General features: G+C 57.0%; 9 protein-coding genes across 9 annotated transcripts; 5 read left to right on the top strand and 4 right to left on the bottom strand.

Annotated features, from left to right (window-relative positions):
- Positions 1 to 1,556: 1,556 nt before the first annotated feature.
- Positions 1,557 to 2,107, bottom strand: BKCO1_5800023 (ubiquitin-conjugating enzyme; the record flags this gene model as incomplete). The annotated part of the gene is made up of 2 exons (XM_020277536.1): positions 1,557 to 1,876; positions 1,942 to 2,107. 2 exons carry the CDS (start codon positions 2,105 to 2,107, stop codon positions 1,557 to 1,559), a joined length of 486 nt encoding a protein of 161 aa, XP_020126860.1.
- A 319-nt stretch (positions 2,108 to 2,426) lies between these two features.
- BKCO1_5800022 (exosome complex subunit rrp46) lies at positions 2,427 to 3,278 on the top strand (the record flags this gene model as incomplete). The annotated part of the gene is made up of 3 exons (XM_020277535.1): positions 2,427 to 2,607; positions 2,668 to 2,819; positions 2,877 to 3,278. The coding sequence occupies 3 exons, from the start codon at positions 2,427 to 2,429 to the stop codon at positions 3,276 to 3,278; spliced, it is 735 nt and encodes a 244-aa protein (XP_020126871.1).
- A 2,569-nt stretch (positions 3,279 to 5,847) lies between these two features.
- BKCO1_5800021 (uncharacterized protein) lies at positions 5,848 to 7,121 on the bottom strand (the record flags this gene model as incomplete). Its single annotated transcript, XM_020277534.1, has 2 exons — positions 5,848 to 6,760; positions 6,814 to 7,121. The coding sequence occupies 2 exons, from the start codon at positions 7,119 to 7,121 to the stop codon at positions 5,848 to 5,850; spliced, it is 1,221 nt and encodes a 406-aa protein (XP_020126870.1).
- Positions 7,122 to 8,725: 1,604 nt separating this feature from the next.
- BKCO1_5800020 (adenosine amp deaminase) lies at positions 8,726 to 11,193 on the top strand (the record flags this gene model as incomplete). The annotated part of the gene is made up of 5 exons (XM_020277533.1): positions 8,726 to 9,537; positions 9,592 to 9,965; positions 10,019 to 10,421; positions 10,477 to 10,626; positions 11,016 to 11,193. The coding sequence occupies 5 exons, from the start codon at positions 8,726 to 8,728 to the stop codon at positions 11,191 to 11,193; spliced, it is 1,917 nt and encodes a 638-aa protein (XP_020126869.1).
- Positions 11,194 to 12,418: 1,225 nt separating this feature from the next.
- BKCO1_5800019 (uncharacterized protein) lies at positions 12,419 to 14,000 on the top strand (the record flags this gene model as incomplete). The annotated part of the gene is made up of 5 exons (XM_020277531.1): positions 12,419 to 12,620; positions 12,676 to 12,739; positions 12,792 to 12,881; positions 12,937 to 13,557; positions 13,622 to 14,000. The coding sequence occupies 5 exons, from the start codon at positions 12,419 to 12,421 to the stop codon at positions 13,998 to 14,000; spliced, it is 1,356 nt and encodes a 451-aa protein (XP_020126899.1).
- A 402-nt stretch (positions 14,001 to 14,402) lies between these two features.
- Positions 14,403 to 15,511, top strand: BKCO1_5800018 (mitochondrial outer membrane protein; the record flags this gene model as incomplete). Its single annotated transcript, XM_020277530.1, has 3 exons — positions 14,403 to 14,684; positions 14,764 to 15,015; positions 15,092 to 15,511. 3 exons carry the CDS (start codon positions 14,403 to 14,405, stop codon positions 15,509 to 15,511), a joined length of 954 nt encoding a protein of 317 aa, XP_020126900.1.
- A 572-nt stretch (positions 15,512 to 16,083) lies between these two features.
- On the top strand, positions 16,084 to 17,903 carry BKCO1_5800017 (methyltransferase small domain-containing protein; the record flags this gene model as incomplete). Its single annotated transcript, XM_020277529.1, has 2 exons — positions 16,084 to 17,288; positions 17,378 to 17,903. 2 exons carry the CDS (start codon positions 16,084 to 16,086, stop codon positions 17,901 to 17,903), a joined length of 1,731 nt encoding a protein of 576 aa, XP_020126907.1.
- Positions 17,904 to 18,322: 419 nt separating this feature from the next.
- BKCO1_5800016 (glutamyl-trna amidotransferase) lies at positions 18,323 to 20,660 on the bottom strand (the record flags this gene model as incomplete). The annotated part of the gene is made up of 6 exons (XM_020277528.1): positions 18,323 to 18,519; positions 18,571 to 18,647; positions 18,697 to 18,864; positions 18,915 to 19,030; positions 19,085 to 19,285; positions 19,350 to 20,660. The coding sequence occupies 6 exons, from the start codon at positions 20,658 to 20,660 to the stop codon at positions 18,323 to 18,325; spliced, it is 2,070 nt and encodes a 689-aa protein (XP_020126908.1).
- Positions 20,661 to 21,692: 1,032 nt separating this feature from the next.
- On the bottom strand, positions 21,693 to 22,554 carry BKCO1_5800015 (uncharacterized protein; the record flags this gene model as incomplete). The annotated part of the gene is made up of 2 exons (XM_020277527.1): positions 21,693 to 22,045; positions 22,230 to 22,554. The coding sequence occupies 2 exons, from the start codon at positions 22,552 to 22,554 to the stop codon at positions 21,693 to 21,695; spliced, it is 678 nt and encodes a 225-aa protein (XP_020126905.1).
- Between the last annotated feature and the right edge of the window lie 114 nt (positions 22,555 to 22,668).

Raw genomic sequence — 22,668 nt, 5'->3', positions numbered from 1 at the left:
TGAAAAGACGCCATCCATCGCCTAAGCCCTGTCCTTTGGGTCGCATTCCGCCCTTGGCGCTCACTCCCTCGGTCACGCTCCCCTGCCATGCCCGAACATGACATGGCACGCTGCTCTGTCCCAGCTGAACGCCAGGCCCGGCCGCCGCCATTGTCTGCCCGCCCCGCAAGCTTCAACCATGCTCGACCATTCCTGAGCTGCCGCCCTCCGCTCCAGCTTGAAACCTCCCGTTAGATGCGCGCCTATACGCCGTCACCGCTCGCTACGCCCGCGTCGAGGGCCACCAAATGCCCCCGCCCTAGTTTCACTCCCGCACAGAGAGCCACCCGCGACCCATCCTGACCCATCCTTGACGTGCTGTGCGCCTTCGCACTTCCCCCCGGCCACAATGTGCCTGTTGTACGAACTCGCTACCTGCTAACATGGTCGGCGTGAGTGCATCCTAGTGCTTATTAGGCCCTGCTCATCTACTATAAGTCTCCGGCTGCAGCAGAACCCTGGCCTTTTGCTTGGTTGAAAACATTTGATGTCCTCCAGCCACGAGCCATGCCTCCCTTACCCTCGCTCATTTCTGACCACCTTGCCGCACAAATGCAAGCCGCAGCAGCACTTGCCCCCGCACCTCTCGTCAGATCAATAGTGCTGCCCTTGGCCGCTGTGCTCTGTCTGCTACTATTTTACTTGCGGCGCCGCCACCTCACTCAACACCGCTCACATCGCAACGAGCAACCCACCGTGGTGTCCGAGAAGCATGGGGACCTCTTTCAATTCCCTTCGCCACCGCCTCGGCTGCCAGACTGGAAATGGAACCCAATTGCCCAGGACGGCTTCTCCAGCCCGAGCTTTTTCCTCTTCCAGAGTCCGGACTCTATTGCACCGCCGCCTTTTCCAATCTCAAGCTCGAATGTCCCTGCTGCACCGCCACTTCTACCCACCATCCGCAGCCGTTCGTGTGACGTCACACAGGAAACATTGCCGCCAACTGTCACCCAATACGAGAGAAGAATTTCCGCAGACAGCATGGGTCCGAGGAGATCAATACGAGGTACCATCATGAGAGGTGGCCCTCTGGCTCCAGGCGTTCGGCGAAACCAATGGACGGTCGAGATACGTTGAAAAGAGCGGCACCAAATTTTGAAACGGCTTGTTCCCGGAACGCATTACGGGTCTGATGAACTTGGGAAATCTATTGTCGATTGTTTGGAGTTTGGAGCAGATGGGGTTTGGAAGTTGGCCAAAAGTCATGAGCAAATCGGGCCCTGTTGTTATTGTCATGAGCATTCCTGGCCTTTCTGTTGTAGGCCTGAAGGTGGCCGTTGGTGTGCACGAGTAATTCCCAATACCCGCGAGAAAGAAATTGAGCATTTCCGTTTCCAACAAATATAAGAGTCAAATAGACACATCTCAATCCATTCAAAACGCCATAAGAAGCAACGCCTGCTCGGAACATCAACGTGACACGTGCAGCGGGCGGTGGCGGCCGCTCATCCTCGGCGAAGGCACCCCGCCCGCAAACCATCCCAGCCACCACACGAAACGCCAACCCGCTTCGTCTACTACCTGCCTTCGTACCGCTCCATCTCGGTGTAGAACCGAATCAGGCTCTCGTAGCCCACTATGTCGCCTTGGCGCAGCAACTGGGCGATGTCGATGTTGAGCGGAGAGTCGGGCTCGGCGGAAGTGAGGAGCTGGTGGACGGAGGTCATGGTGGTGGAGACGGTGAAGGCCGGGCTCCACGCGGCCTTGAGCGTATCGAGGCAGATCTCGCCCGTCTTGAAGTGCACGTTCGGGTGGCAGATGGGTGTCACGAACTTGACCTCGGGCGCCGCGAGCGGGTATGTCTGCGGGATGCGGATGTCGAGGAGCCAGCGGCCATCTGTCCAGCGGGAGACCGTAAGCCGGGTGTGGGGCACTACAAGGTAAGGGAAGGGAGAGTCATACTTTCGTAAGGCGTCCCCGGTACGCCCTTCATCACGGCTTGCCAGTGCGTCAGCTCGTCGTCGTTTACAGGGCCAAGGCGCTGCAGCGCATCGTTCGGATCGCTTTGGTAGGACTGGAGCTCGACCAGCAGGCGCTTGACGGGCGTTTGGCCGCGACCGGTCGCCATGTGGATGATTGACGGATCCTTGGGTGGTGATTCTAATGACCTCAAACGGTAGCCCGCAGCAGCGCGTGGACGTCGAACCAGAGGAATGCGCAGGTAGTGATCCACCACAGCTGTGATGTGAGAGCTACGGCGCCGCACATGCCTAGGCGGGAAACCTGCCTCCGTCGGCCATGACGCGGATCATCCTCGGATCGGCGTTCGCGCAGCGCCGGCCAGAATTTCTGGGGAAGCACCTGCGCGACGCGCCTTGCGGAATTCTCGCAGCTCTCGAAAAACAGCCCACCCTCCCCACAACAGCTTTTCCGTACTACCCTGCGTCATGCCCGCTCCCCAAGCCTCGCTATCCGACCTGCGCCGCGCGGACGGCTCAGCCACCTTCTCGCAGAACGGATACTCGGTATTGGGCGCCGTCAATGGCCCGCTGGAGGTCCAGCGTCGCGACGAGCTGCCCGAAGAAGCAGCCATCGAGGTCAATGTTCGCCCGGCTTCCGGCGTTGGAAGTGAGCCCACATTTCCCAGCAAGCAATTTAGACATCAGGGAGCCTGACGAACAACCATAGGCCCCAAAGAACGCCACCTCGAGACGCTGATCCACAACACGTTGCGGCACGTCATCCTTGTTCGCAACCATCCACGCACCCTCATCCAAGTGACCCTACAGGTTCTCACTGTACCTGAGGGCGACGCCGCTGACGACCGCTCACGCTCTTCGGTAATTGCTCATTCTTTGCATGCCAACATGCTTCCGACGTACTGAGCTATGATGTAGATCCTATCTATCCTCCCTGCTCTCCTCCAAGCCTCTGTGCTCGCCCTCGTGTCCGCTTCCATTCCGCTTTCCACGACCTTCTCCGCCACCCTCCTCGCAGCCTCCTCAACCAATGACATCATCACCAACCCGTCCGTCAAAGATCTCGCGCAAGCATCATCCCTCCACGTCTTCGCATTTGCACCCAAGGGCGATCTGTTGCTAGCTGAGAGTGAAGGAAAGTTTGACCTGAGGACTTGGGACGCACTGCATGATGCTGCGGCGAGGATATGCTGTGCCACAGGAGACGAAGTGGAGGGCATGGAGGTGGATGGAAAGGAAGCCGAGAATTTGCACTCGGTGCTCAAGGACGCAGTGAGCCTGAAAGTACACAGGGAGCAGTCATGGAAGGAGGCGCCCTGATCTCACACGCGTACCCGCGCCGCAGGAATGCGAACGCGGTGCTGATTGCCTGCTTTTTGCGGCAAAGAATTGCGGCATTATCTCCATCCAGTTTGATGAAGCTGGGTTAGCCGCGATACGCCCTGCGGTTGATTTCTGCCTAGCTTTCTCGTCTTGGCTATGCCGGTCGGGCGTCATAACAGAGAGTACCATCGGTACCACCGCCAGTGCCAGGAGCGGGGTAGATGGGGTTTCACCGGCTTTGGGTGAAGGCAAGGGAGGCGCAGCTGGGCAAGGTGGGGAACAAGATTTTTTTTCTACGGTGCACGAGGAGAGTTCGAGGCTGTGGGGAGGCTCATCGCTCAGCTCTGCTGGGATATCTTCAGGTGGCACAGCCCTTGTTTGTGCATGAGCCTCGTCCGACCTGCGTCTCTCCATCTCTCCGCCTATCGTGAGGGGCGTATATGCATGAAATGGACCATGGGCACATACGTGGCATGCCTCGGACGTGCGTCAGCGCAGCAGAAGAAAGCCGGGCCATTCAACTAAGAGCTAGATACAGCATAGCCTGCAGAACAACTACCGATGGTCCAAAATTAATAGAGAAATCAAACGAACAACAGCAAACCTGACAAGCATGAAGCATGTAGCATGTGCAAATGGTGCCAGTGTTGCATCGAGCGCATATTGATGGCCAGTCATCCCTCTCCCGGGGCTACACGAGTGGCGCATTCATATTATTCACACGTATAGCAAGCCTGCTGTTGCAATGCCGCTCGGATCGGCACAGCTGGCCAGGGATCTGTGGCTCTGGTCCCGCGTTTTTGGGCCTCACGCCTGGCTGAAGACGAGGAAGATCCTTGTTTACCAAGCTAGGCACTTTAGACGACCGCCTTACGTAGTAATCGCGCGTCGCGGCTCCTCCCGCCCAAAAACGGCTTTTTATTTTTTACGCGAGACGATGGGACGTAGAATATGCTTAGATAAGTTTATGGTGGGGTAATAGCGGCTATGCCTGTACCGAATTTCGAGGGAGCATCGTTAGATGTGCCCCGGAAAGTCCATACAAGAGCCAGAAGTCCGCCCCTTTCCGGGGCTTACATTATTGCTCTTTTTGACATGTTGCTACACGCACGGGAACTATTATGTACACCGGCGCCGTCCCAGCCAGGTGGGCATGTAGGAGGAAACTCCGTGAGTGGAGACAAAACCTCTCCGCCGGCGGCCGGCGCGCACGAAGCAGAGCTGGAACACGATTCATGGGCAGTCGACATCATCTCCTACTCGTGCGATCAATCACAAGAGGAGCGAGCCGCGCATTGCACTTCCAGGAGGATTCGAATGCCCCCGTTCGTTCTGTTTCAGCAAGCGCGGGTGGGGGAGGCACAGCAGCTCCGTCCTACCCAAGGCGTCTCTCCTCCCAGTCCCCTTTGCCTTAGGACTCCGGAGTTATGCTTCAGGAAGCGATCTGTCTAGCTCTGCTACTGGTTCTTGTCAGACAGCGGTCCCTTAAAGGATTCATGCGACCGTTCCTCCTTCTTTTTTTGGTCGTCAGGTGCGCCGGGGACTCTTCTTTTTTTTTCTCCTGCTTCTTCTTCGGCGATCGCGCCACGCTCGCGGTCCGATCGGAAGGAAAGCTGCAGGGACGTCGGTGGAGTCTTTTGCAGATCATGTTCAGCTGCCTTGTGTCTGGCCTCCATTTTTGATTTCGTATTTTCTTCTCTCCCCTTCCTTTATTGAGGGCGCTACGACTAAAAAAAGAAAATGCATGGTCTGCAGTGCCAAAGCCCGGAAGCGATCCACGCGCCGGTTCCGTGCCGCACGGGTGCCAGTGTGATCGTGTGCGTATGTTCGAAGCGCCCTTTGGTGTGGTTCGTGGTCTGTGTGTTGTTGGCCGCATGTTATTATCGGCGGTACCACCTGCAGTGATCTTCGGGCTTTTGGGGGCCGGAAGAGCGGCCAGCGTGATGTTGCCTAAGCGATGCGGAGAGTGGAGACTTTTCTTTTTCTTTTCCACTTCACCCTTTACGAAACCGCTGAGCATGCAGGAGGAGCGGTGAGCCATTTGATGGTTTTTCGACGAGTGGATGCACTCCATATTGTACATACAGATGAGAGCTCTCGCTTTTCCCAGCGGAGCTGCCGTTCTCTACTGCTTTTCCAATTTCAGCATCTACGTTGGAGAACATCGGACGATGTGAACAAGTAGATGTTACCAAAACCCAGAACGCCATCCATGCCCATTTTCCAAATACAATGCTTGCGAAGAATCATCCGCCAGGGAGGCCAAAGAAGCATGAACATATTACCGAAAGAGAAAAGAAGAAAGGCTTCCGAATTGCGTCAACGCTACAGTTTCGAATGTGATGGTAAAATGGACAATGAGGATCATGGTCATTCCGTTGTGAAGATGGATTCGTCTCTGATAAGTTGCGAGACAAGTATCGCAACAAAGACGTCGGTGGTATATGGCGGCCGTGTAAAGGGTATATAGCTGATCGGGTCGACGAATTCAATCCAGGGCATCCAAAATGCGAGACAGCCGTTTCTTTGGGGGATTTCGTGGTGCTTGACGCGAGGGGTATGGAGCTCACACATGCGCTGCCTGCATCACATGGTCGTTGTATTCAGGGTTGTTGAGAAGGTCTCTCAACCTGGTCTGGGGATCGAAGTCTGTAGGGACCTTGTAGACAGTCATCTTGGTTTCCTTGTCATATTCAACGCCCGCAGACCTTGCCGCTTCCTTGGCCTCGCGTAGCCACTGGTTCCAGACTTCGGTCCGTGGGGCCGCGTCGCCGAGCTGCACCCAGTCGGTCTCCTTGGTGGCGACAATGGCTTTGAACAGGGCCTTGGTGAAGGAGTCGTTCTGGTCAGTCCACTTGTTCTCCGCGCAAGCCTCGCCCAGGCACTGCGGCTTCACCTCGAAGGCGGAGGTATTCCAGTGGACGCGAGCAGGGATGGCGGCGACGATCCAGTAAGTGGCGTTAAGAATCAGGTAAGCAGCGGCGAAGCAGATCTGGGACTTGACCTGACAGTTGGCGAGGCTGATGACGCCAGCCATAAGCAGAAGGGAGCCAACGAGCGCGAGCAGACGGTACAGCACCTGGTCTTCGAGCAGGTATTCGATGTTCTCCGGCGCGAAAAAGATCTCGCGGGCGACGTCTTCGCTGCACCTGACCACCAGGAAGCTACCCTTGGGGTGGCGGATGACGACGTCGCCGCGAGGAACCTTGCCCTTGGTGAACCTCCGCTGGGGCAGCTTGAGGGTCCATTTGTTGCCGAGACCAATGACAGTCGAAAGCAGGGACAGACAGCAGACGGCAATGAGGGCCATACCGTCCTGCCAAATGGCCGCAAGAATGAGGATACCAAGAGCGAAGAGGGCACCGAGAATGTTGTTTGCAGTGAGCCAGCCAAAGGCACGGGCCTTGACGACGGGTGCTTCGTCGTTGCGCTCGATTTCGACGCAGCGGACTTCAAACTCCTTCAACGAGTCGGCGTCGCTTTGCAAAGTCAGTTCAGCCTTGGGGCAGGGGGTGATCGCCAGGATGCTTACAGGACAATGTCGCCAATGTGGTTCAGGGCATCGCGGTCGTTGCCGGACACGACGCCGGTGACTCTCCCTTGGGCAGGCTCAAGCCTGGAGGGGCGTGAAGGGCGTAGCAGAGCCTGCGGCGCAGGGAGAAGGCGCGGGACGAACATCCATTTTGACAGGGTCGAGACTTGGGCATTGGCCAGCACGGAACCCTCGCCGAGGATAGCGAGGAAACCGACGATGTCGAGCTGGATGTCGGTGAAGCCGGGAATGGTGCTGAAGAACTGGCCGCGGACGCCATCGCCCTGGTTGTTGTTGTTGTCGGCCATTTTTGCACGGACGGAATGGCTGTGACTAGCTGGGATGGAGCAGAAGGAATGGCGGGCGCAGCCAGGCAGCTAAGGCAGCTGTATATAAGAAGGATCTGAAGCGCTGGAGCAGAGCTCAGACCGCGAGGCTCTGGGTGCGGCACAGCAGCCGGTGAGCAGAGACGCGGGAGCAAAGACAGGACAGCAGTGAAGGCTGAGCGCTAGAGCTGCATGCACGCCGCCCCCACGACCATGTGTGGAGGATTCAGCCTCGTCGGCGGCCAGTCAGCGGCCGCGGCAGGTGGTGATCAGTCGTTGGCTCGACACGGACACAGCCGCCGCGACAAGCGCTCGCCATCTCAAACTCCACCACCCGCTCCAAATTTGGCGCGGCGCGTGTGTTGCGGTGAGGCCGACGGTTGCAGAGCGGGTCGCCCATCTGCAGTTGACTCAGGGCGGCGGACAGCCGCGCGACAGAGCCCTGCCAGCGGGTGGGGCGGCTGCCGGGCTGACAGGCAGCCAGGCCCGCGGGAGTGACGTGCGCTTCCAACCGCCCCCAGGCGACCGCTTTCCCGTCCAGCCCAAGCTACCACTCCGCAACATCGTCGGTCCCCGTCTGCCGCCTTGCCAGAAGTCACGACCCTCGCTCCCGATGCGGATGTGACTGCCACTGTGAGTCCTTTTCCGCTCGTCCCTGCTTGCCCCTGCCTGTCTTCCCCGCACCGCCCGCTCCAGGCACCCGCTCCAGGCACCCGCTGCAAGGCTGAGCATCGAACTCGCGACCGCGCACGCGCCGTGCCCCAGAGCTGCGCGCGACGTGTCTCAACGCCGCCCGTCTGCCTCCTGTGACTCCAGTCACTCTCTGTTTCGCTTTTCGCTGTTCCTGTATTCTGTCTTCTCTGCAGCTGCTTCCCGCGCCGGCTCTCGTTGCGCCGCCTGTCTCGACCGCCAGCCTCGCGTTTTCTTCGTCACACAGAGCTGCGGGGCGAGGAGGCGCAGCAGCACTCAGCCTCGCCCATATAAACCCCGTCCGCCACCTGCTTGTACCCGGCTTATCTTTCACCTCTTTTGCGGAAATGCGAGCGCAGGGCTGACTCGGAGCCTTGGTAGAACGCACTGTCAAGGGCAGCCGCTTCCTGAGGCACCAATCCCAACCATCACTGCCTCCTCGCTTGCCCGAAGTGCGATATCACAGTCATCTGTTCAGCCTTGCTCGTGCTTACGCTCCCACTACTTATTCCGCTGGCTTCCCTCATCCACCCTGTCCTTTGCGTAGTCTTGCCAGTCGGCCAGCTGCAGCCTCTGTCTCCGTTTACTTGACTTCGCCAAAGCCTGGATGAGAGAAGAAAAAGGTGATTACTGGTCAACTGCTCAATCGCCCAATCATGTACGAATCCGAATCTGAAACAAATATGCCTGGACCAGGGAAGCATTGGCTACGTGTGTTGTCGCCTCGGTTGGTTCTCCATCTTCTCTGCCGTCTGTTGCTCCTCGCCAATGTCGAGCTTCCAGCCGCACCTGGCCCCACCAGCTGAATCTAATGCTTTACCAGGACGTATACAGATAGGTTACGGAAAAGAGAAAGCAAAGGCGCTCTGAATGAAAAGGACCCCAGGAACGCCAAAATGCCAGTGGCTAGAAAGTCCCAAGATTCTCCTCGCAAGAGAACAAAACACCAGGAGCTGCCTGCCACTCCTCCGGCCGAGGCCGATGAGCAGCCCGTCGAGCAGATGACCGAAGAGGAAAAGCTCCTCCAGGTCGGGGATCAGCTGAAGCAGAACCTCAACAACTCTCAGCAACAAGAGGGTTATGACCAGGATCGGAGAGACCTGCTGCAGCAGGAACAGACAGAGTCTTGGGATAGGAAATCTAAACTTTCCGCTTCCGAAGTTGAGAATCGTGCTGCCCACATTGTGTGGAAGATACGAGAACACGAGCGCGACAATCTCTTCGGTAACCTGGCCACCGAAGCGGTCCCGGATGCATCTACCAGGGACATGGGCGGCCAGTTCCTTACCAACAAGGAGAGGATCGACCGTGAAAGCAAGCTGTTCGAAATAGTCAAGCATATGCCTAAGGGTGCACATCTGCATGCCCACTTTAACGCCGAGCTTCCCGTTGACGAGCTTCTGGAGCGTGCGAAAGGGATGGATACAATGTTTGTCAGAAGCATAGTACCCTTACTGGCGCCCGAGGATTTCAACAAGACCGAAATCGTCTTCACCGTCCTACCCGCAAACCACCCAGAGGCAGATTTGTTCTCCGAGGACTACAAGCCAGACTTCAAGAACACGACCAACAATCCTTGGATGAAATGGACCAATTTTCAGAGAATATTCAGCGATCGAAACGGCGGTACAGATGCCACAGCATGGGTCAGGACGAAGATGATCCTATCAGAGGAAGAGGTATACGGCACGTCACAGACGGTGAATGGGTGAGTCAATTCCCCATGCGACGTGACAGCAATGTACAATCTGACTTTGCACAGTATTTGGGCGCGTTTCAACCAGGCCACAAGGTGTTTCAAGGGTCTCCTGAACTACGAAAGCACTTATCGTTGGTACGTGAAGAGGGCCATGGAGAATATGGTCGAGAACGGTATTATGTACGCTGAACTGCGGCCCATGCTCATGGACAAGACCATCCCATCCGATGATGGCCTGAGGCAGATTGATCTTGAAGGACAAATGACCATCATTCGAGAGGTCATTGCCAAATTTCGAGAAGAGCTCGACTCCTCTACGGCTTTCGAGGGTATTAAGATCATCTATTGTACACCGCGGTCCATCCCGAAAGCGAAGATGCAATCAGAATTGGAAGACTGTATAAGGCTTCGAATCAAGTTCCCCGACCTCATCTGCGGTATGTCCAGGAAGTTCAAAGTTATAAAGTTCCGATGGCTGATGAGATTGCAGGTTTCGATCTTGTCGGTGCCGAAGACCGACCAAATCCGATCGGCTTCTACCGTGACGAACTCCTGTCCTTCGTCAAGACATGCGACAAGCTCGGTATTGAGATCCCATTCATGTTCCACGCAGGAGAAACTCTTTTGGACACTGGCGGCACCAAAGACCCTGAAAACTCGAATCTTTACGAGTCCGTACTGTTGAAAGCCAAGCGTGTGGGACATGGGTTTGCTCTACCTAAGCATCCCAGGCTCATTGAGAAGTTCAAGCAACAAAACATCTGCGTCGAAATTTGTCCAGTCTCGAATGAACTTCTCCATTTGTGTCGCAACGTCAAAGAACACCCATATCCAGAGATTTTGGCTGCCGGAATTCCCTGCACAATTAATGCAGACAACCCAGCCTTGTTCGGGTATGTTTCTCTCCGTATTGGCGATGTTGTGAAGGGAAGACTGATTCAGCTGTAGAGCCGATATGAACCATGAGTTCTACCAAGTCATGGTTGGCACGCCCGTCATGAGCGTGCACGGCTGGCGCCAGCTCATCGAATGGAGTATCGAGTACAGCTGCCTCGAAGACGAGAAAAAGCTACATGGCTTCAAGTTCTTCAGGGAACAGTGGGAGGGGTTTTGCCAGTGGATTGTGGACGAATATGCGGAATATGCAACAAGGCTGGAGATATCATGAATCATGAATTTTCTTATGTGTAGGTCGGAATCTCACCAGTAGCTCGATACCCGGAGAATTAAAGTATCCCCGCAAGAGGGAGGAGTTGAATACCACGAATCTCATTTCCACGGCATCTGCTTTTCCAACGTTTGCTATGATGAGAGCATGTGGTCTTCGGCTTCAGTTGACCCTCGCATGTTCAGCGTTCATCTCGATGAGCTAATTCTGAATACTCGGTCCGCGATTCTCGCCACCTGCATGTGCTTAGTGCCCGGGCGCTCTTCCGATCAGTCATGGGTGAGCTTACGCGGACTTGGGCTGATTTTGTCTCTCCAAGGCCAGTCGCTCTAGACTTCCCCCAAACCTCGGTCTTCACCGTCTCCACCAAGTCCGAGGAGGTCGTCAAGCTTAGCGGTGAGGAGCGCGACGTCGAGGGCCAGCCCAATCATCGCCACAAGGTGCTCGGGAACGGTGCGTACTTTGCTAGCAAAGGCATCTTGAACACAGACGGCTAGACGGGCGAAGCGGGCGTGAAGAGGCAGACGTGGTGGTAGCTGTGGAGCGCGCGCTTCTGGGCGGCATTCGTCGAGCTCGAGCTTCTTCGGCTGGGCTATGTGTGTTTGTGTCATTTGGACCTCATTGCGCTGACCCCAGTCAGAACAGAATCGGCAGATTTGGATTGCAAGTTGAATCTCAGGTTCGCGATTGACGCTGTCGAAGCAGCTGTGGATAGCAATGGTAGCCAGCCAGCCCTCATTCGCGCCGCAATGTCCGACGAGAAAGCCGTTAGAGGGATATGACCAGACACAGCTGGACAGGCCTGACTCTGCGCTGCTGTGCAGGACCCTTAGCGAGACCCTGACCGCGTCCGTCACCATTTCTTGGCGTTGCCCACCTTCCACCGCGCATATCTTCCACACCCGCGCGCGCGCCTCGACTCTTCTTCTTCTCCACCCACACTCACCACCAACGGCTGTCGTATTTCCAAGCGCCGCGCCAGCCTCCCAAGTGTTCAGGCCTACGCTCGCTCCGGCGCTCTGTCTGCCGCCGCGCCAAACAGGCGGCCTGTCCGTGACAGAGCGCGTCACGACCTCTGCCCAGCCTGATTGCGCCAGCTTGGTCGCGCTTCTGCTCTAGCTCGAGCTTCACGACCGACGGGATTCAGCTTCGAAGAGGTTTGCCCAGCGACGGTTATCTTCTAGATATTCCAAGCCACGGCCGACCTTCTTCAATCCCATCGTCACTTCAACACCGTCCCGCCACGACGCGCCTCTAACAGATCAACCTTGCTCACACTGCACCCTCGCCTCACCTTTTCCAACCCGTCATCGCGTAGCCTGAGCCAGCGCCCGCGCCTCTATCTCCAGATCTTCGAGGTTCCATCTCGAGCGACCAACATTTGTCGGTCTAATCCTCAGCCCATACAAGACGCTGTAAGCCGGTTCAAACACAGCACTTGCACCTCGGCCCGTCTTGAGCTTTGCAAAGCTTGTCCGCGACCAACTCTAGATCTTCCAAGATCCAGTTTCTCACCACAGCAACACAGCCGCATCCACATCTCCGTCCCGCATTCCCATCCACCACGCGCTTCAGCGAAGCTCTCTCCGTGACACCCTACACCTTCAACCAATCTGCTCAAAGTGCAGACTCTTGTAACGACCCGATTTGAGCCTTGGTTTCACGGCTTTTGCGCTTCCATCCTGACTTTTTGCAACGAAGATCTGACACAGATCAGCAACTATGCGCGTCAACGTCGCTTTCGGCATCATGCTCAGCTTCGCCATGCTTGAGATGATTCTCCTTCAGGCTGTTGTGCTTGTTAACGGACATGCGCATGCTATTACCAAGCCTGCTTTCCTGCCCACCGAAGTGAGTGGAGGATTCGGAAGCCAACTCGGAAAGAGGGGCGCAAGCAACCATGTCTGCAACATTGGTGGCCAACGTAAGTCCGCATAGAAACATCTAGTCCATGTCAAGCTGCTAACACAATGCAAAAGTCGCCTGCCAAACTGACAATTACTGCATTGCTGACGACTATGGATTTGTTGCCTGCTGTCCAGAGTAAGTAAATACGATATCGACGAGAATGTATCAGGCTGACGATCGCTTCTAGTGGCGAGGACTGCCGGCCTCCCACGACTTGTGTCGCCGCAACGGATGCCGTAAACACGCCATGCGACGCTGAACTTGGCTGTCTCGTCTGGTTTGTTATCAAAGACCAATGGCGATCAATGTGCGCACGCTAACGATGTTCGCAGCAACACGCCACCCGATTCAGAGTGCGTTCGGATGTACAATGTCCGGTTCACCATCATCAATTTTTACTGCGATTCTTATTCTACAATATTCAGCATGAGTTTGACGGAGGGCTTGGTTTCGACCATCCAGAAATGGCCTCCTCACACCACTACCACCACTTCACTATCGGAGAAGCCATCTGGTGAACAAACGCCATCCATTCCAGCTTCCACCAGCACGGATACCTCTCAGGATGGGATGGTGACAAGAATAAGTTCTACGTGGACAACAACCCGTATCATCACGGGAAACCCATCTCCTCTCGGAGCAGGTGTCTCACTGGTCACGATAACGATCATCAACCAGCCCACGCAGGCTACTCCGTCGTCCACGAATGGCACGCCCGATTCAGGCACCGGGGCCGATGATGGACCCTCGCACCCTGGCACCGGCACAAAAGTAGGCGCAGCCATCGGAGCCATCAGCATCTGCGTCCTCATCGGAGTCGGCGCATGGTTCGCGTACCGCTGTCTCCTCAGCACGCGGAAGCCCGATCCGACCGCCCCGCCGCCGCAGGCTCCCAGCGCCGGCACCGACCACCGCCCGGACGCCGTCGAGCTGGAGGCGGTCGGCTCGCAAAGGTGAGTTTGCCTCCCAAGGCATCAAGAAGTCCCCCCCCCAGCTAACGTGCTCGGCCGTTCACAGGGCAGAACTCGACCACGCTGCTCCCGCTCCCGCTCCCGCCCCCGTTCCCCGCTCGGAGATGGACGCGTCCCCGCGCCCGTCGGAGCTCGACTCGTCCGCGCGCGTCGAGCTCGAATCGCCGCCCGTCTCCCCGCTGCCTCTCGTCGGCAATGGCGGTTCTTCTCCCGCCATCGGCCACGGCCGTTCTCCGGTCTCTCCGCTGGAGAGCTGCGGTCCCGTCTCGGAGGAGGCGGCTCCGGCTGGTGCCAGGGGCCCCCCCGCCGACGCCGGAAGGTACGGTCCGGGAGGGTTCCTGAACCCGGAGTACGCTCTCCGGGACGGGCTGTTCTCCCTCGAGGATGACAGGCAAGTCGAAGAGAACGGGTTCCCCAATGAATGAAGCATAGAGACTACTTACCACCGATACAGGGAGAACCCGGCTAGGAAGGAGTAGGGCCCCGCGGTGGGGGGTGGAGGGATGTGTTTTGTTGGGGGGGATGGGTTGGTGGTGGTGGTGATAATGATGATGATGATATATGATAATGATGGAGAGAGGCTTTGGGGGGGTTATTTTGGGCAGGAAGCCCAATTAGGAAATGCGATGCCTCTCCCAGCGTGCTGATGAGATAATAAGGACGGGAAATGGTGAGAGATGAAGTAGGAGTAGTGATGATGTGTGGAGCCTGAACGGGGATGACGTTAGAGCTGTAATTGCGGCGAGGTTTAGCCGGGAGCAGCCCGTCGAACAAAGGCGTTTGCATGGAGCAGCAGCGCAACTCCCCCTCCGCCATGGGTTCACACAATGCCACCGAAAGATGACCCTAACGCAACCTCTCCGCCAAAGCAGCAGCATCCGTCTCCGCCGAAGCCCTCGAGATCGCGCTCCGCCTTCTCCGCCATCACCACTGTCCCCGCCCCGGTGAAGCGCCTCTTCGACAAGTTTCCCCTCGTCACCTACTCGGCGAACGAATTGCCGCTGCGCGCGCCGCGAGACCGCCAACGGCATCAGCTGTACATATTCACGACCGAGGATGGCGCATTGAGCGGAGAGCCGTCTTTCAATCCTACTTGTCTAAAATGGCAGGTTCGTCGCCCCCCTTCTGCGCCGAAGTTGTCGCATATTTTCCAGAGCTACAAGTGCTGACAGGAGTGGTTGCTCGTAGGCGTACTTTAAGTTCAGCGGAGTCGATTTTGTCACGGTTGCGTCGAACAACCACGCCTCTCCCAGCGGCGCGTTGCCATTCTTGCTGCCCGGCGGCGCCAATGCTTCCATTCTCGATCAGCCGCACGTCGTACCGTCGGGCAAGCTGCAGAAATGGGTGATGGACAACGGCAGTACGCCCGTCGAGGAGCCGGATGACAATCGCTTCGAGGCATACATGTCACTATTGGACCACGACATTCGGCGAGCATGGGTAAGTGCCCATCAGTGGACCAGGGCGTAGCGAGATCGGCGCGGGCAGCCTGGCTGACACTTGTGGGAACCTTCAGCTCTACACGCTCTACCTGACGCGCAACTTCGACGCCGTGGCGCAGCCGCTCTACATCAACAGCGCGTCGAGCAACGCGATCGTGCGGGCCAGTGTGTCGCGCGAGCTGCGGGCGGCGGCGCAGGCGGAGCTACTCAAACACGGGGCGGTGGTCGATGCCGAGACGATATACTCGGCGGCCGAGGATGCGCTGCGAGCACTGGAGTCGGCGCTGGGTGGAGACAGGTGGTTCTTCGGGGCACAGCGGCCTGGCGTATTCGACGCTAGCGTGTTCGCGTACACACACCTGCTACTCACGCACGACTTGGGCGGCGCGGGCGGCTGGGCAAAGTCGCGGCTGGGCGATGCGGTGAGGGCTAGACAACGGCTGGTGCGACACCAGGAGCGCGTCTCTGAAGCCTTCTTCCACCACGGCGCATGAAGGAGAGGTCTCGCATGTGTATGGGCAGGGGGAGAGACGGGGTGTATTGTATAATGCCGGCAGCCCCTACTGCGGAAGGCCGGTGGGGTTGGCCTACGACGGAGAAAACATGACTTGTATCAGTAGACGGTTGAGCCCGGGTCATTCCCGCGCCTGATTCGGTCCCAGGCAGCGAGGAGCAGAGTGGTGTCGCCCACGGCGTGAGTCATTGGTCGGCCAGGCGTGGAGTGGTGCAGGGCGTCGGGACCGCGTGGTGCCAGCGAGCGAGTAGCGGCTGTGCGCCCTGTCGCGCGGTCACATGCGGCGCGTTTGCCTATTTGTTCCGTGTGCACCCCACGTCAACAACACTCCCCCGGTCATCGCTCCCCGCTATTGTTGTCGCCTGTTTACAGCCTGAAAACATAGTCCCTTCTTCATTTTCCTCTGCTGTCTGCTGTGCTTCTACAAGTTCTGCAGTCGCCAACCAATTGTGACGCACTTCCCTTTGCATTCGCCACTAAATCGCGTACCCACGTCCATCACAGTCACACCCGTTCTTGGCTTTGGTCGTGCCGCTAGGCGTGACAAGAACTATGACTCAACCATCCTTGACAACCACGTTCGACACGTCTTTAATAGACCTGGCCGCCCTCCCAGGAACCAGGCAACACCGGCGACGGCTGTTACAGGAAAAGAGACAACAACAACAGAGCGGCAGCCAGCAATTCGGATCCTTCTCCACCACCGAACCGGACACCGAGAACGACGAGGAAGACGCGAATAACGACGGTAGCAACGGAGCCGAGGATTTCGCGAACGACGTCACGTCGCAGGCCGTCGCAGATAGAAGCAACGACTTCTTATTCAGCACGTCCGGCGCCATCGTAGGAACGCCCGCGCTGAGCTCCGAAGAAGAAGAGGAGGACGAGGACGAGGACGAGGAAGAGAAGAAGAACGAGACGACACTAGCACGACCACCGCCATCAAGATCACCGCTGGTATCGCCCCCGCCTCCACGCCAGCTCAAGCCAAGACAGCTGCCGCCGCCACGGCCTGCAAAGCATAGCCCAGGCCCTTCTTCCGCAACAGCCGCCGCCACCGCCGCCCCCGCACGAGCGCCTGCAAGCCACCAGGCCAAGCGAGCATCGGAGACGCCGACCTCCTCCACCAAACACCCCCAGCCTTCTTCGTCGCCCTCCCCGCCTTCGCCGTCGTCGCCGCCGTCTTCGGCTTCGCTAGTGTCGAGACAGAATCACCGCCCCCCGTCCAAGCGCAGGAAAATGGCTCGGGACGCTTCTCCTCCTCCCTCTTCTTCTTCTTCTTCCCCCTCTCGTTCTCCGTCTGCTAGTGGTGTCGTTGGTGGTGGTGGCACTCCTTCCGCCTCTGGTCGCGCATCTGCTTCTGCGGGTCGTCAGCAGCCGACCATTAACCCCGTCGTCGGTGACCACGCCGCCCCTGGTAAGACCGCGACGCCTGTCCGCCATGTTGATAATGTGGCTGCGTACGACGCGTGGGCAGCTGTGTATGATTCGGACGGGAACATCCTGCAGAGCGTGGATGATCTGGAACTGGAGGCGATGCTGCCGAGGTTTCTGGAGAGCGCTGTCGGGGGTGTGGGTGGCGGTGGCGCGGACGGGGAGGTGTTCAGGGTGCTGGATCTGGGGTGCGGGACGGGGAGGAATACGGAGAAGGTGGTGAGGTGGTGGGAAGAGGCGAAAGGAGAGGGGAAGAGGAAGATGGAGGTGACGGGCGTGGATGCGTCGAAGGGGATGTTGGGGAAGGCGAAGGAGCGGTTGATGTCAGTTTTTTCTTCTGAGCTGAGCTTGCTTTTTCGGTGGTCTGTCTAGCAGGAACGGTTGATCGCTAACTCACTCGTGCACACTGCAGTCCGCTCGTCGAAGATTCCGACGTGACGACTCTCAATCTCCTCAACCTCAACCCTTTCACCGCTGCTCTTCCCGTGCCCCTCCTGAGGCAGCAGCGGTGTTTCCATGCTGTCATCTCGACCCTTGTCCTCGAACATCTGCCTTTGGATTCCTTCTTCCGCACCCTCGCCGCCCTGCTCGCCCCCGGCGCTGTCGCCCTCGTCACGAACATGCATCCCGACATGGGCGCCGTCTCGCAAGCCGGCTTCGTCAGCACAGACGCAGAGGGCAAGACGGTGAAGGTGAGGGGACAGAGTTGGGCGCATGGGATTAGGGAGACGATCGAGGCGGCGAGGGAGGTGGGTTTGGTTGTTGTTGATGCGGTGGATCGAAGTGAGACGGAGAGGGATGCGATCAGCGGTGTGAAGGAGAGATCGGTGGATGAAGGGTTGATTAATAGTGGGAAGGTTGGCGAGAGAGGATGGAAGTGGGTAGGTACCAAGGTTTGGTATGGGTTTGTGGTGAGGAAGGCTGGGGAGGAAGAGTGAGTGGGATTGATTATGATTTCCTTGCTCATTTGAAGGTTCTTGCTATGGAGGTTTCAGATGAGATTCGATTAGCCGGGACGAAGTTCATGTCTGAAAAGTATGAGGTATGAATGATGCACCGAAAGATGAGTAAAGGTAGCTTTCTCCGATCATTGAGCGTTCAGGAGCGTAGAATTCGATAAAGCGGGGTACGAGCTGACTGACTAGCGACTACGATTGCAATAAATACGTCCAATATCATCATCTCCCTGTCACCTTGAGCCTCAGTCGGCGGGCCAATCCAGGAATATCTAAGAGCATCGTGACCATCGACAAGCACATTATTGGGGTCGATATCGCTCCATGTGCAGCTTCACGACCTTCTGCACCAATTGTTCCAATGGGCAGTCAAAGCGAAGTCTTGCATAGAATAAAAACGGTCATACTGCAAAAGAATTTCCACCAAAAAACATGTGTCGTCCGGTCCGAACACGCGTTGGCCTGTTGGCATGCTCCAGGCACTTCAACATCAAATCCATAAGAACAAGGTCGTAGCCAGGAGAGGCCATCAAAGATATTCCCATTGGAAGGAGCTCCTCTCTACCGGTCACTTTGGAAACATACGGCACTTGTCCGACTTCGCAAAAATTAGCTGTAAGCACTACTTGAGAGGTTCGTGAGACCTTACTTGGAATAGTGAGCTCAGGTCCTCCCGTGATGGGGCTCAAGAATAGCATCGGCACACCTGTCGGATAGAACTTCCGGCTTTCACATGAATTAGTCGAGCCTTCTGTTGCAAATCGGGAGTACGGACGATGGAGGCTCGTCACGATAACGTGGCGATATGTCCTCTATTGGCAGGACGATGATGGTGTTGCGATCTTCTGGTTTCATCACTTTTTCCGTAAACCACTTGCGGTAAACCCTGAGCCTATTGACAGCGTCGTCTCGGTCCGCTTTGGTGATTTCTGATGCAAGGCTCCTGTGAATACTTTAGCGAAATAGAGTGAAGATAGAACGCTAGGACCTCACCATTGCCACTGGACAGGTGGGCTCACATAGGGGTTGCTGCCAAATTTACGCTTGTATCTGCTTCGGAACTCATCGGTATTGTGAAAGTCGTCGTACCAAAACGAGTCTCGACAAGCCTGCATTACCATGTATTAGGCACAATGAGACCTCTTGTTTGCGAGACAACTTACAGCTTCCATATAATCCGACAGTTTTTGATTCTCGGCCTCTTCCGGCCGTGTCTCTACCCACAATTTGTCCAGCTTTACCCTCTTCGCTTGGACACCAAAGAAGTTTTCCATGTCAGCCAAGAACTCTTCTATCAGCCGACTCTGGTATGGATTTCGAATAGTTGCCAGATAGTCAATCGGCACAACTATCTCCACCGGAAGCTACAAATGCGAATTTCAGCACCACGTTTGACCGCTACAACACGAGTCCATTTTCTCCACCTACCTCGCACCCCACACTTGGCAAGCCGTCTCCATACCACGCCTCAGCAAAACGCCTACACAAAACCAGATCCCGCCCGAAAAAGGTAGGCACGTCGAACAGATGGAAGCTCGGCAACAGCCCATGCGCACTCAGCACGCCGTGAGTCGGCCGCATAGCCACGACGCCGTTCCAGTGCGCGGGGCGGCGGCCGCTGCCGCTCGTGTCGGAGCCGACGGCGACGTCCAGCCAGTCGTACGCGGCGACGGCGGCGGCGCTGCCGCTGCTGCTCCCCGCCGGGCTCTGGTGGCCGTCGGCCCGCGGGTTCCACGGGGCGGGCCACTCGATGCACTCGATGGGCTCCTCGGTCGCGGCGAAGCTGGAGAGCTTCGTCTTGCCGACGATGGCGGCGCCTTTGTCGATCAATGTCTGGACGCAGGCCGCGGTGGTGGGGGCCGGCGCGTACAGCGCGTCGTAGGCGCGGTTGCAGAGCGAGGTCCGCACGCCGGCGACGTCGAAGTTGTCTTTTATGGCGACACGCATGCCGGCGAGGCTGGCGTGGCTGGTGCCGTGTGGCTTCAGGCGGGAGGGGACCGCTACGGCTGGGCCGCTGGGCCGGCTGAAGCTGGGGTAGGATGTAGGGCGGAACGGCAGCTTCGGGGATCTTCTGGTGATGGCGGTGATGAAGCAGTCGTGCGTATCGTCGTGGAGGCGGTGCAATTCGTAGAAACAGGCACCATTTGTGTAATGTGGCCCAGGACGGAAAGTCAACCGGCTGTCTTTCGATCGGGTCAGCCAGCTTATCCATTTGACGCCTGTTTTTCTGAGAACCATCTTCGCCTGCTCTCCGATCTTTGCTGGTTCGGCATTAGAGGTGGTGAGGACGATTCCGTGGAGAAAGGCGTGTTGGAAAGTATCACAGGCTTGGTAGGCCCTGGTCTGCTCGGCAATCCAGTGCGCGGAAAGTCGGTGCTGATCTCCCGCGTCGAGGACTGTGAAATACTTCGGTGTCGCATGGCTACGAAATTGATTATCGAGACTCGCCTTCCCGGAATCTGATGTCTCGCCATGGTGATGCTCAGGCACCAGCTTCTCAAGGCTCGATTGCTGAAAACTCGGTTCCACGTATCTCAGCTCCCCATACGTCAAGTCCTGAAGAAGAATGAGCAACAACATGCGGTTGAAGTATTTGGTCAGACTGACAATAACGGTTCCCGCAGGAATGGCCATGAAGTATGCATCGCCCACGTGCACAATCTTGACCTGCTCCACATGAGGCTCTTCAGCGCAACTGTTCCCGTCAGCAAAAACAGCCACAAAGCGTGCATCATCCATATGAACAGGTCTTGGCTCGTTCGAATGGGATCTTTCGACTTTGCTGCTCCCGTTCCATGTGGAGAACCACTTGCACCAGCGCAGCAAGGCTGAAGTTGCAAAAGTCATGGCGATGGCGATTGCAGTCGAGGCTCAGCTCCCAAAGTCACTTCAAGCGCAACCGTTCCACACCACACTTCGAGCCTTAACTTGACGTATTGGACGAGGCAGGAAGTCAGATAAGAGGGCGCGAAGATCAGGCGGAATATTATCGCAAGCCTCAGCCGGCTGGATCGTTGCCCCGCACTAGCTACATCCTCCAATGATGGTCCGGGGCTGCGCTTGCATGCGGACAGCACATAGCATGCACGTGTGAGATGACACCACAGCGTCTATTACACGTATCAGCTTGATACATGCCGGCTATGCAGTCGTGCTGCTGCCTGATGCGGGCTTATTGTTTGGGCCGGAATAGAGAGGCAAATAGGCCTTGCTCGCCTTGGTGCGATTGCAAGAGCTGCAAGCATAGGTAGCTCGCAGTAGTCTTCAAGAAGCGGACATCGATCCTCAAGTCGAAGTTGTGGTTGTCTAGCGTGGGATGGATGCACTTCGATACTGCCGAAACGAAGCTCAATCCGTCCTCTTCCAAAAGCTTCCCAGACAGCCTCTGACTTTTGCTGCTTTTGGTCCCGGTAGCACCACCTGATGGTGGTTCTCGAGACGAGATATGAAATGCCACATTTTCTGCATGTCCGATGGATTGTTTCTATGCGCTCTTCCTGGTAGTTCAGTCTATCACTAACGAAACTCCCGAGGTTCAAGAAAAATGCCTTCCATCATTCCAACGAAAGCGTAACAAAAAAGAGAAAGAAAAAAAAAAAGAACACAGGTTACCTCCCAAACTCCAGAATCGTACCAAGCCGTCCGTCCCATTGCCAATTCCCCTATGGTCCGACACATATTTCATGTAGGGTATATCTCATCCTTTCCCGTCCCTCCCCAGCATCACACTCATGAATCCCAACATGCACACTCGCGCACTCACTCACTCACTCACGCCACCGCCGTCTTCCTCCTAAACAGACCCCGGAACGACAACCCACGCTTCGCCGCCGCCGACCCCGGCGGTACCTGCTGCTGCACGGGCGCGGTCTTACTCCTCTTCAACTTCTTCGCATCCGCCGCGGGTTGCTGGACAACGGCGGGTTGCTCCTCCTCCTTCTTCGCCGCCGCGGCGGGGGCGAAGTAGGTCCACAGGCCGTAGAGGCCGGTGCCGATGGCGATGGCGGCCTGCAGGCCGTCGGCGATGGCGGGCGCGCCGTGGCCCGTCGTCACGGCCGTGCGCAGCGCCACGCTGTTGGCGCCGACGGTGGTGAGGGCTTGCTGGATCGCTGCTGCTGCGGAGCCTGGTGGTTTTGTGGTCAGCCGGATGTACTGGACATACTGGCTAGTTGGAGGAGCGGGCGAACGCGTTGTATAGCGGAAAAAGGAGCGGCGATGTGGGAGAGAATATATAGTTATATCTTTCGAGCCGCAAAAGAATAAAAAAAAAATCGACAGTGCTGAAAACATCACAAATATTCTTCTTACCGGCGACAGGACTTGCAGTCGCCAGGCCCGCGGCGCCGATGAGCGGCGCGGTGACGGGCGTCGGCGCGACGATGACGGCGCCGTGGGCGACGTAGAAGGCGGTTTGGTAGGGGTGCGCCTTGATCCAGTCCCTGGTCGTTTGCGGCAGGTCGTCCCACCGCATGGAGATGAAGTTGGTCCCGCTTCCGGCCACGCGCGAGAAGAATTGCTGGGCGTCTCCGGGGAGCTCGGCCCATTTCACGGAGCGCACGGCGTTTTGCGTGTGTGACGACGCGGTGCCGAGGAAGCTACTGACGGTGGAGAGGGTACTGAAAAGGAGGTCCATGGTGGGTGGTGATGGTATATGGGCCGGGGTGGTATAATGCTTCACGGACGATTGAGGAATCGGACGGGTGGCAGTTAAATCAAGGTTTTACTGTGCAGTCGTGTTTGGCGGTGA

Source organism: Diplodia corticola (genome assembly GCF_001883845.1).
Source record: "Diplodia corticola strain CBS 112549 chromosome Unknown scaffold58, whole genome shotgun sequence".
Lineage (NCBI taxonomy): Eukaryota > Fungi > Ascomycota > Dothideomycetes > Botryosphaeriales > Botryosphaeriaceae > Diplodia > Diplodia corticola.
Note: the sequence above shows the minus strand (reverse complement) of the source record. Positions and strands in the feature narration are given on the sequence as shown.